This window comes from Lissotriton vulgaris, chromosome 2_1, assembly GCF_964263255.1.
Source record: "Lissotriton vulgaris chromosome 2_1, aLisVul1.2, whole genome shotgun sequence".
In the NCBI taxonomy this organism is placed as follows: Eukaryota; Metazoa; Chordata; class Amphibia; order Caudata; family Salamandridae; genus Lissotriton; species Lissotriton vulgaris.
Genome location: NC_141687.1, coordinates 2,121,942,407 through 2,121,955,474, shown reverse-complemented (window position 1 = coordinate 2,121,955,474; position 13,068 = coordinate 2,121,942,407). Strand labels below are relative to the sequence as shown.

The window sequence follows — 13,068 nt, the reverse complement described above, 5'->3', positions numbered from 1 at the left end:
CAAGGCAACCAATATAGCGGTAGACGCCAGCCCGTATGGACTTGGAGCCGTACTAACACAGAGCCGAGGCGGTGAAGACTGGGCGCCCATAGCCTATGCAAGCCGGTCACTAACGGAGACCGAACAACGCTATTCCCAGATCGAGAGAGAGGCCATCGCGATCCACTGGGCATGCAGACACTTCCACGTGTACGTCTATGGACATCCATTCACTGTCTCCACCGATCATAAGCCTCTACTTCCCCTGTTCAGAGGATCAGTATCTAAACCTCCACCCAGAATTGAGAAGTGGATCCTGCAGCTTCAAGAGTATGATTACAAATTAAAGTTCAAGCCCGGCGCAGCCAACCCGGCCAACTACCTCTCTAGACATCCGAGAGCAGCAACCACCCAGGAGAGGGTAGATGCCGAAGAAACCGAGGAATATGTAAGAATCATCCTCGAACGGTCAAGACCACTACCCATGAGCATCGACATGCTCGTAGAAGTGACCCGCAGTGTTGAGATTCTTCAGCTAGTGATAACAGCAATACGACAAAACGACTGGAGAACGCTCCAAGCATCCCTACACCAGAGGACTCCTGAAGCCAAGCGTGCTCTGGAAACCATCCTCAAGGTGAAAGATGAACTGTCCGTGGACAGTCAAGGATGCCTCCTCAGAGGACCAAGAATTGTCATGCCAACGGGTCTAACACAACAAGCGGTCAAATTAGCTCACCGGGGCCACCAGGGAATGGTGAAAACGAAGAGCAGACTCAGAGCAAAAGTGTGGTTTCCGGAAATGGACACTCGAGTCGAGCAGATGGTCAATGGGTGCCGCTGGTGCCAAGCGGCAGGTCCGCCCGAACCACCACCTCCGGTGATCACCGAAGAGAACCCGGAAAAGCCCTGGGAACAAGTCAGCGCTGACTTCGGGCACCTCCCGGATGGCCGCTATATGCTCGTTGTCATCGACGATATGACCAAGTATCCTGAAGTGGAAATAATAACGTCACTGGCTGCCAAAGAAGTAACTGCGAAATTCGAGAAAATCATTGCCACCCATGGTATCTTCGAACAGGTCAAGACCGACAACGGTCCGCCATTCCAAAGTCAAGAATTTGCCGACTATCTCCTGGAGTGGGGAATCCAGCACAAGAAAATCACCCCCAGATGGCCTCAAGCCAACGGAGAGGTAGAGAGGTTTATGAGGAGCCTCAACAAAGTCATCCGGATTGCCCATGCGGAAGAGGCACCGCTGGAGAGAGCAATATACACGTTCCTGAGGGAATACCGGCTCACGCCCCATCGCACAACCACAGCGGCCCCAGGGCCATCCGCAATGGGGAGAATAGTCCGAGACACCTTTCCCCATCATCACACCTGGACCCCAACAGAAGCAAGCTCTCGGCAAACCCTGCTCAACAGAAGACGCTCAAATGAATATGCTAACTTCAAACGCCGAGCCAGAGAATCACCCATCTGGGAAAGAAATCAAGTTTATGTGAGAGACAGATATCCAGGGAGTAAGTTCAGGCTCCCATTCGAACCCAGACCTTGGACAGTCACCCGCCGGACAGGTACGATGGTAACGGCTCAACGCGACGGAGAAACCGTCACCTGCAATGTGTCCTTCTTCAAGCAGGCTTCCGCCCCATCCGAAGATCCGTCCAGCCAGGAACCGGACAGAGTGACGCCAAGCCCGACAACACCCAACACCAGTTCCCCGGTGAGTGTGCATGGTGGCACCGCGGAACAGTCCGTGGTGAGCCCGCCTGAGTTTGAGAGGTCCAGCACTGAGAGTCATCACCCCTCCGGAGATGGGCTGTCACCAACCCCAGCCCGACAAGATACCCCAAGGAGAGTACTGTTTCGAGGGGAGGCTGCAGGTTACGAGCTGAGGGAAATCCAGCCCCCTCCTCACAGCTGGCAGACTTTCCTGTCTTCTCCTCCAGCAAGGACATCTCCTTCAACCACGCCACCGGACTCCACTGGACAGACCACAGCTGCATCCACTTCAGCTTCAGAAGGACCACGATCCACCACCACCAGCAACAGGTTGCACGCAGAAGCTGGAACAAGATCACGGCCGACCAGTTCGCGACTTCCCTGAGCATGAACCCTCCCACCAGCGCAACGAACCCAAGCCAGGCGGCCACCAACCTTGCGAAGTGGATCAGCAACTGCGCAGACGCCCTCGCCCCTCTGAAGACCCCGCCTAGCAGACCCGGCAGCAAGAAAACCCCATGGTTCACCGACGAACTCAAGAGCTCCTAGAAGAACTGCCGAGCCCTCAAGAAAGCCTGGCGCAGAGACCCAACACCGAACAACATCACTACCCTCAAGCTCGCTGCCCGAAAACACCACCAACTAATCCACGCCACCAAGAAAACTGCATTCAAGAAACGACTGGACAACAACGCCCACAACAGCAAGGAACTCTTCAACATCATTAAAGAGCTCTCCAACCCCAACGCCGGAAACGACATCACCCCTTCACAAGACCTCTGCAACTCCCTCGCCTCCTACCTCCACAACAAAATCGCGGACATACACAACAGCTTCAGCACTCAACCAACGCACGCCACGACTGAACCACCGCCCCCCACCACCACCCTACGCGCCTGGACCCCGATCAGCACCGAAGACACCGTCCGCAGGATGAACTCCATCCACTCCGGATCTCCGACCGACCCCTGCCCCCACCACGTCTTCAACAAGGCCGACGCTGTCATCGCACCCCACCTGCGGGACATCATCAACACCTCCTTCGACACCGCTACCTTCCCGGAGAGCTGCAAGCACGCCGAACTCAGCGCTCTACTAAAGAAGCCATCAGCCGACCCCACCAACCTCAAGAACTACCGCCCCATCTCGCTGCTCCCGTTTCCTGCAAAAGTCATCGAGAAGACCGTCAACAAGCAGCTGGCCGCCTTCCTCGAGACGACCTGATCCCTCGACCTCCAGCAGTCTGGCTTCCGGGCCAACCACAGCACCGAGACCGCCCTGATCGCAGCCACCGATGACATCCGAGCCCTGCTCGACAACGGAGAAACAGCGGCCCTCATCCTCCTAGACCTCTCCGCGGCCTTCGACACTGTCTGCCACCGCACCCTAGTGCAACGCCTCAGCAACGTCGGAATCCAGGAGAAGGCACTGGAATGGATCATCTCGTTCCTCGCCGGAAGGACACAGAGAGTCCGCCTCCCCCCGTTCAGATCAGAAGCCACCGAAGTCATCTGCGGCGTTCCTCAAGGCTCCTCGCTCAGCCCAACCCTCTTCAACGTCTACATGAGCCCCCTCGCAGCCATCGCATGCCAACACAACCTCAACATCATCTCCTACGCCGACGACACCCAGCTGATCCTCTCCCTCACCAACGACCCCGCCACCACCAGAGCCAACCTACACGAAGGGATGACAGACGTATCCAAGTGGATGATAAACAGCCGCCTGAAACTGAACTCGGACAAGACGAAAGTCCTCATCCGGGGATCTTCACCCTCCGCCTGGGACGACTCCTGGTGGCCCCCCGCCTTGGGCAGCGCACCCAAACCAACAGACCACGCACGCAACCTGGGCTTCATCCTGGACTCCTCCCTCTCCATGACCAGACAAGTCAACGCCGTCTCCTCGTCGTGCTTCAACATCCTGCGCATGCTCCGTAAGATCTTCCGGTGGACCCCACCGAGACCAGGAAGATGGTCACCCAGGCCCTCGTCACCAGCCGTCTTGACTACGGCAACTCCCTCTACGCCGGAACCACCGCCAAACTCCAGAAGAGACTCCAGCGGATTCAGAACGCCTGAGCACGACTCATCCTGGACATCCCCCGTCGCAGCCACATCTCCGGACACCTGACAGATCTGCACTGGCTCCGGTCAACAAGAGAATCACATACCGTCTCCTCACCCACGCACACAAAGCCCTACACAACCAAGGCCCAGGATACCTCAACAGCCGCCTCAACTTCTACGCTCACACAAGCCAGCTTCGATCGACAGGCCACGCCCTCGCCGCCGTCCCCCGCATCCGAAGAGCCACCACAGGAGGAAGGTCCTTCTCCTACCTGGCCGCCAAGACTTGGAACTCCCTCCCGACCCACCTCCGCTTGACCCAGGACCACCTTGCCTTCAGGAAGCAGCTCAAGACCTGGCTGTTCGAACAGTAGCGGACCCCCCTTCCCCCAGCACCTTGAGACCCACCGGGTGAGTAGTGCGCTATATAAATGCTTTGATTGATTGATTGATTGATTAGGCTGAGACTGTGGTCCCTGATCATCAGACTGGTAACAGACCTGCCGGCCATTTTGTTTGTTTCTTTTCACCTGTCCAGATGAAGCCAAGCGATCTACCATAGACTATCTAATGCATTTTCTTTTGTTTTTAATAAAGGTTGAAAGGAGTGTAATGTTTAGGACTGCGGTGTTGCAGTCTAGTGTTTGCGCACACAGACGTGCGCTAGCGCGGACGTGGTACATCACGTCTGCGCGTGCTATAAAATAAAGGAGGCGTGGTCACGGAATTAGTCCGGACCACGCGGAAAGGCTAATGAGTGTCCTGGGTCCCGTTTGTCCGGCGCAGCGTCACCTGCGCTGCGCACAGTAATTCACGGACCCGACACTGGGTAATCATACCGCGAAATGTATATGTTGCTGTTCCCTTTGAAAGAAGACTGCTTGAATGCCATGTTTTGCAAGCTAGAAATGTACAACTGTATGGTAACTTTCTACTGGGGGTCTCTATATACTTCAACTTAGGGTACATTTAAGTCGATGTGTGCTGCGGCAATTTCACTACCACTCTACTCACTGCTAATTACCAATATTACACTACTATAGCAATGCCTGCATTTTTCTACAAATTAGTGGTGTTTTACAGCTAGGTACTGAGGTCTGCAATTATGTTTATGGTATAATATCACTCAAAAGTGTTCCACCTTAGTCCTAGAAACGCATTCGCTCACTTCAAGTACATAAATGGCAAATATATGCAGAAAGGGAACTTTGCAGGCCTCTACTATGTAGACGAAATAAAATGTATCCAGAAACGTCAACAATGCAGTTAACACGGTCACATGCTCAGGTCACGTGCGTGTGTGTACATCTCACAGACTGCCTTCTAGATATCTACTGGGACAACCACGTAATGTAAAGTCCCTCCCCCTCTGCCATTAAGAGGAGACAAAGCCGTCGTACTCACCGCTGGACTGCCAGCCGAAAGCCGCCCCCGGTATCTGCTGGGCTGCATATCGCTCTCAGGAATAGCACAGAATGTGTTGGTAAAAAGCTAATGTGGACTTGTCAATCTTCTCTTTGTCGGTTGTAGAGGCGCCAGCTTTCGCCTCTTTATACCCCGCCCCTCTCCGTTGCTTCCTTAGTTGCCCTGGTAACGGCCACCTGTTGCACTGCTTCCGGTATATTCCTGGGGATTCCTATCCTCTTCCCGACGTTGTGTTTGCTACTACCGCTACAAGGTATATACGCATGTTTAACGTTTTGCTACAAATCCTCCGGTGCATTATCTGCCTCTGGTACTGCACTCTTTGTCTACACGGAGAATAATCCACCGGAAGTGACGTGCGGGCGAGCGCGTGCAGCTCAGCTACAGAAGAGAATTTCACGAAAATGTGTATCCGAGATCTCAACTTTTAGGACCTCTAAAAAGTGCGCGTTGTGGGGCGAGGGGAGAGGGTTTGGATAATGGTTTGGGAAGCTTGATTCTGGTCCAGGGAAGACATGGCTTGGCAGTTCGGGCTGGACTGTTACCATGAGGCACAGGGTGAGACTGATTTGCATATGGCCATGTCTGAACTGGGGTGGCGGAGTGAGCTAAAGAACGGTGATGGATTAAACCCAGATCAGTTGACCGGGGGTGAGTGTTTGTATTGTCAACGCTCCGCCCATCACCACCTTTGGTTTTTATTTGGTCTCCAAAAGAGGCTCAGAAAGGGCGAGGCGTAATCACCTACACTAAAATTTTGTAATTTTCATAGTGCGCTCCTCGAGTTGTTATTTTTTGTTTCTTTCTAAGCTATGTTATTGTATCCAGATACACAACTGACATACACCTATAAATAAACCAGAACTAATGGGTTTGTCAATTATTTTGTTGTAAATAATTAATATTGAATATGTTTTTTAAATATCATCCTGTGAATTTTCACAACTGTGTACCCTCTTCACACACATTTGCACAGAATCAAAATTCCAAATTACATTTGTAGCAAAATGAGGGATTGCTTTAATAGTGTAATATTTGTAATTAGCAATTTCAAATGAAATACATGAACATTGATAGATACGCTCTGCGGAGAGGCCAAGGACTGGATGCCCATCTATTCGGAACACCTTTCAGACCCACTGACAAGCACTGTGTGCGACTCACATTGCCGTCAGCCTCAACTCCAGAGCTCTCAATTCTATTTCAGGACAGGAGGCTCCGATTATGCTTAGTCTCATTTCTTTATTTATAAATGCCCAGCAGCCATAAAAAAACAGATAAAACTACAATACCCATCAACACTTGGGTCACAACCATATAGTCTGCACTATATAAGGTCGTGTAGATAGTCCCACTTCCTCTTTCTTTGCTGCTCCGCAGCCAGTTAAGTGCAATTTCTCTTACCTAACTGTTGTTTATTTCTGGTATTGCTTGCTGATGTCCGCTTTGCTGGCGCACTGTCTATAGCTTGTATTTAGCGTTTTGCTGGTGTTTTGTCCCGCGTTTACTTTCCTCGGTTCCGCTTTTCAATTTGCGGCGTGACGCGGCACCATCAGGATTCAAGCAAGCCGAGCCGAAGACGGCTGTAATGCCATAAACCGGTCCCCGGAAGCTTGTTTCCTTTCCAGTAAAAGAATTGGCTTGGTAGTTTGGTCTGCCCTGTTCCCATGATGCACTGGGCCAGGGACAGACTAATTTGCATGTAGCCAGGTTCTGAGCTGGGATGGTGCAGTGAGCTAAAAAACGGTGATGGATCAAGCCCTGATCTGTTGACTGGGTACGAGTGTTCTGCTTAATTCAGATACTCTGTCCATCACCACCCCCTTTTCTGAATCGTTTTGTCCACCATAAGCGTGGTAGGGTATGCTCAGACATGAGTCCCTTGCTCACTGCACCATCAGGATTCAAGCAAGCCGGGCCGAAGACGGCTGTAATGCCAGAAACCGGTCCCCGGAAGCTTGTTTCCTTTCCAGTAAAAGAATTGGCTTGGTAGTTTGGTCTGCCCTGTTCCCATGATGCACTGGGCCAGGGACAGACTAATTTGCATGTAGCCAGGTTCTGAGCTGGGATGGTGCAGTGAGCTAAAAACGGTGAGGGATCAAGCCCTGAACGGTTGACTGGGTACGAGTGTTCTGCTTAATTCAGATACTCTGTCCATCACCACCCCCTTTTTTGAATGGATCTCCAGCGATGCATGGGTACTGGAGACAGTTCAGGGATACCGGATAGAGTTTTACCAACCCCAACATCAGTCCCATCCTCCCTCTCCTCTTTATTTTTCTCAAAGGGATCAGGAGTTCATCACAGAGGAACTCCAGTCCCTTCTCTTAAAGGGGGCAATCGTACCGACCGTGCGTCACCCGCAGGGGTTCGTCAGTACAATCTTCCTTGTGGAGAAGAAGGGAGGGGGCTCCCGCTTGGTGCTCAATCTCAAGGAGTTCAACGGGGGAGTGGTCTACAGACATTTCAAGATGGAGGGCATCCATCTTTTGAGGGATCTTCTCTGCTAGAAAGATTGGATGTTTCACCTAGATCTCAAGGACGCGTACTTGTCCGTTCCCATCTTCCGTCCCCATTGCCGCTTTCTCCAGTTCCATTGGCAGGGGACTTGGTACGAGTATCAGGTTCTCCCATTCGGCCTCTCGTCAGCACCTTGGTGCTTCACGAAATTGTTGAGGCCGGTTGTGGAATCTCTTCGCAGTCGGGGTGTGCGGTAAATCATCTACTTGGACAACATCCTCCTTCTAGTGGATTGCCCACTCAAACTCCTATGGTCCTATGGTCCCATCTGGAGTGGACCATAGATCTCTTGCAATCCCTAGGCTTTTTGGTGAACGCGCAGAAGTCTGTGTTGAGCTGTCTCAAATAATCGACGTCTTGGGCTTCAAAGTCAATTCTCTTTCATGTCAACTTCTCTTACCCAATCAAAAGATTCGGTATATCAAGAGGGAGTTGATTTCCATTATTACGAAACCGACTGTGTCATTGAGATCGTTAGCACGAGTAGTAGGTCTCTTAGCCTCTTCTCTGCAGGCAATCTTCCCGGCACGCTGCATTACAGGGCTCTGCAGCGTCTGAAAATTCGTCATCTCCAGAACGGCCCCAGGTATTCAGATCAAATTCCTCTCTCGGAGGAAGTGGGGTCGGAGATGCAGTGGTGGCTTGATCATATGGAGGCCTGGAATGGTCGGGCCCTGTTCGGTGCCACTCCGGAAGTGGTGATAGAATCGGATGCCAGTCGTTGGGGCTAGGGGGCCCGCTGCGGTCCGGTCTCGACGGGGGGTCGTTGGTCTCCCCAGGAACTTTCCCTCCACATCAATTGTCTGGAGCTCTTGGCGGGCTCCTTTGCGATTCATTGCCTCTCTCCCCTTCAGTCCAACTGCTGTATTATTCTCCGCAGGGACAACATGCCAGCGGTTCGCTACATCAACAAGTTGGGAGGGACTCGGTCGCGGTTACTGGCGGAGATTGCCAAAGATTTTTGGCATTATTGTCTGCAACAAAAGATCACGGTTATTGCAGAATATCTTCCCGGCCACAGCAACCTCGTGGCGGATTGGAACTCGAGGTACCTGAGAGACTTCAGCGATTGGAGGCTCCATCCCCGTGTGTTCTGTTGTCTTCTTCGAGCATGGGGGAAGTGTCAAATAGACCTTTTTTGCCTCCCGCCTCAACACCCAACTCCCTCTGTTCTACAGTTGGAGGCCGGATCCGGATGCCATGGCCACGGATGCTTTTCTTCAAACGTGGCCGTCGACTCTGTGTTATGCCTTTCCCCCGTTCATGATGATCCCCAGAGTCCTGGCATACGCGAAACACTATCAGACAGAGCTGATCTTGATTGCTCCTCTGTGGAGGGCTCAAGCGTGGTTCCCGGTTCTCTTGGAGATGGCTTGAGCGTTGCTGTTCCTTCTTCCCCAGAAGTGGAATCTCCTGCTCGATCCTCTTCAGAATCCGCATCCCCTGATTCTGTCAGGCTCTCTCCTTCTCATGGCGTGGCGAATTTCGGGGAACGTTGGTCGCTCCCGGGCCTTTGACAAGGTTACAAGCACCCTTACCTGTAGGTTGCTTGTAGATGGTTTCGCAGAGACGTTATGGACCAACTTCCCCAAATTCTAGGCAACACCTAGTGACTGTTTTATAACACTGAGGTAATTAAATAGAAATCAGGGAGGTAGGCCGGATCGTGGACGCTACCTGTTTCCTTGATTGTCGACCTGCGAAGCAATAAGGAGAACTTTTGTAAAAACTGATTTCTAATACTGTCTATTTACCCCTATCAGGTTTCTAAAGTTTTAACTGTGCTTTAGAAGAGTCCTACCTGCGACTGGTTAAGATGTGGCGTCGCGTCCGTGTTGTCGTCGTGAAGGGGGTAGGCTGGGCAAGGTCAGTGATGATGCAGAAGATTGCTTGATCAGTGTTTGTTCTCTGTAAAACAATTATTTAAAGAGGAATGATGAGTTACTGTCTTGCTATATTGTTTGCATTGCTCAATGCCTCCCCTTAAACTATCTTTCACTTACTCTGACTTCTCACCATGCCGTTCTTCGCCTTCACTCCCTAGTATGTACAATGTTAAAACAAAAGACAATTTGGCAAACAAAAATAACATTTACTCTTTCTCTTTGATAATTCTCAAAGTCTCTAAATCCTTTTTCAGAAGTCCTTGTAACTTTGCTCTTTTCCTTTAAAATCTCTACTGAGTTCAAAAACTTGAATTCTTTCCAGGTAAGTCTTTAGTTCGATAATTCACTGGTAGCTTGCTTGCGTTGGGCGCCAGATAATACAAACAAGAAGAAAACTGTAACTTAGCTTTAAATGTCTCTTTTCTCCTTTTCAGGTGGTGCGCGCGAAGGATGCAGACCTTCGAACTCCGAAGTGAAGGCCGTCGTCTTTGGATTCCAGGATCCTCCAGGGGACACCTCTGAAGGGCGGCGAAGGCAGAAGGCAAAGCGCCGGTTTACGTTGGGTGTGGCCTTTTATAGTGGAGCCACACCCAGCCACACCCAAGGAAGGTTGACGCATCGCGCGCCAAATACGTGCGTGCCGTTTTTCCAGCGTGCGCGCTGAAACGGCATCTCCGTTCTCTTTCTGAGCTCTCTCCCGCCTCGACCACAAGTCTGCTGACTTTCTCTGCATTGTTACCTACAACTCTCTGGCCATATTGTACATCTCTGCTTGGCTCATAATTCAATAAACTCGGCAACGATTCCAACAAGCACTTGGTAAAAACAAATGAAACCATGAAAAATACATATGTATCATCAAGAGCACAAATCACTGTAACAATGCACATTTAGAGTATTACACAATCATACACTAACATATCACTGGCGTGCTGGTTGCACGGGACAGGGGTGGGTTTCTAGAGTGGGAAAACTACGCCTGCATGTATGTGCATGTAAGGCTAGTGAGGAATGGGAATCATGACAGTACTCCCCTCTCAAGATCCCTCCCAAAATCTGTGGAACAGGTTTCGGTTTATTTGGATAACGAAGATGAAAATTTCTGATCAATCGAGCAGAATTTTGGACGTTGGAAAGAGGTTCCCATGTCCGTTCTTCAGGACCATAACCTTTCCAATGTATTAAGTAAAACAGTTTCCCTCGGACTCTCTTTGCATCCACAATCTTTTGAACTTCAAATTCAGGGACACCATCAATAAGAATGGGTGGTGGATTTTTTTTAAATCTAGTCATTGGATTACAAGGTTTGATCAATGACACATGAAACACCGGATGAAACTTATACCTACTGGGTAAGGTGAGTTTAATACTGACAGGATTTATTATTTTCTCTACCACAAATGGGCCAATGTATTTGGGACGTAATTTTTTACAAATAGTCATTCTCAAATTCTTTGTAGATAACCAAACTTTATCTCCGATTGAATATTCTGGTGATGGTTTTCTATGTAAATCTGCTGATTCTTTTTGACTTTCTTTCGCTTGAGCTAAGTAATATTGAGCCTGCTTCTGAACATGAACCAATCTAGTAATGTGTTCCTCCAATGATGGTATGACTGAAGGGATACATACTTTTTCTGGGACATTTTTAGGGTGGAAACCATAAGTACAAAAGAAAGGTGACAGACTGGTGGAGGAATTGTCTAAATTATTGAAAGCGAATTCTAAAACCCACAAAATATCCGACCACTCTCTTTCATCTTCTGCCAAAGCACACCTAAGAAACTGTTCTATGGTTTGATTCGTTCTTTCAGTTAAACCATCCGTCTGAGGATGGTAACCTGAGGACATGCGAATGTCCATGTTCAAAGTTTCTCCTAAATTTTGCCAAAAGTGAGAGACAAACTGTGGACCTCTGTCAGAAATAATTACAGAGGGAATTCCATGCAACCTAATTATTTCTTTAGAGAAGATTTGAGTCAAATCTCTTGCAGAAGGGATGTTTTTTAACGGAATAAAATGAGCCATTCGAGAAAAATGGTCTACCACTGTCAAAATAGTGTTATACCCCTCTTTGGTCTCAGGAAGTTCCACAATAAAGTCCAGCGATATCGTGTGCCAAGGCTGGGGGGAAATTGGGAGGGGAAGTAAAAGACCACTAGGTGCTTGATGTTGTGTTTTATGTTGAATGCAAACCACACAAGTCTCGATATAATCTTTTACATCATTCAACAAGGTAGGCCACCAAAATTTTCTTTTGATTAACTGACTGGTTTTAGCAACTCCTGGATGTGCACACATAAGAGGATCATGATGTAATTGTATCACCTTTTTTTGCAGTTCCAGCGTTGGTACAACAATTTGTTCATTCAAATACATTAAACCTTCTCTAATCTGCATTAAAGGATACAAAATGTTCCATTCTTGAAAAGTCTTTTCCTGAACTCTTAGTTTAATGTCTTCTACTACATCAGTAACCACCACTCCCACCTTGAAGCAAGCCTCAGGTAATACAGGTCGAACTTCTTTAAGAGAACTCTCCTTCTCCTCTACAGTCCCCAAACGTGACAATGCATCTGCCTTTAGATTTTCCCTTCCGGGACGGTAAGTAATTACAAAATTGTAATCATTGAAGAACATTGTCCACCTTAACTGTCTAGCAGTAAGAGCTTTCACTGAACGTAAAAATTGTAGATTCCTGTGGTCTGTATAAATTGTTATAGGATGTCTTGCCCCTAACAAGTAATGGCGCCATTCTTCGAAGACTGCTTTTATGGCTAACAATTCCTTGTCAGCTATGGCATAATTCTGTTCAGTAGGAGTTAGCTTCCTTGAGTAGTATGCGATTGGATGCATTTGACCAGTTTCTTTGTGTCTTTGAGACAAAATGCCTCCAATAGCAAACTGTGAAGCATCCGCCTCTACAATGAATGGATTGGAAGGGTCAGGGTGCATTAACACAGGTGCTGAAGTGAAATGATTCTTTAAATTTTGAAAGGCTTCTTCAGCATCACTATTCCAGTCAAATTTTGTGTTCTTCTCTTCCTTACTCAGGGGCCCTTTAATTGTGCCTATTTGCATGGGCTCTACTCCAGAGTCCAATTTTGACGAGCTTTCAGGCTTAACACTGATGTATCTTTCCTTAAAAGAGAACACTTTAATTTCTGTTTTACCTTTTTCTCCTCTGCGTTCTAAAAGTCGATGATTTAGCTTAACTACTAAGTCAATGAAATCTTCGATGGTGTCTGGTGGGTCTAAGATCTGTGTGACCATGTCTTTTAGCTCGTCTCTAAGCCCCTTGTAAAAAAGGGAAACTCTTTTTTCTTCAGGCCAGCGGGCCTCAATAACGAGTCTATTGAATTGGGAAATGTAATGTAATAAATCCGAAGACCCTTGTTTGAGATGTAATAATTCATGGTCTGCGGACTGGACAAAAACGTGCTTGGCAAATAACTTTTTCA

General features: G+C 48.9%; 1 protein-coding gene across 1 annotated transcript in view; it reads right to left on the bottom strand.

Moving 5' to 3' along the window:
• LRRC49 (leucine rich repeat containing 49) overlaps window positions 1–5,364 on the bottom strand; it is a 1,183,445-nt gene extending 1,178,081 nt beyond the window's left edge. Inside the window, exon 1 of the mRNA XM_086959021.1 lies at window positions 5,181–5,364. Within this exon, the coding sequence (XP_086815147.1) occupies window positions 5,181–5,228 (48 nt within the window). The 5' untranslated portion in view covers window positions 5,229–5,364. The remainder of the gene's footprint in view (window positions 1–5,180) is intronic.
• Between the last annotated feature and the right edge of the window lie 7,704 nt (window positions 5,365–13,068).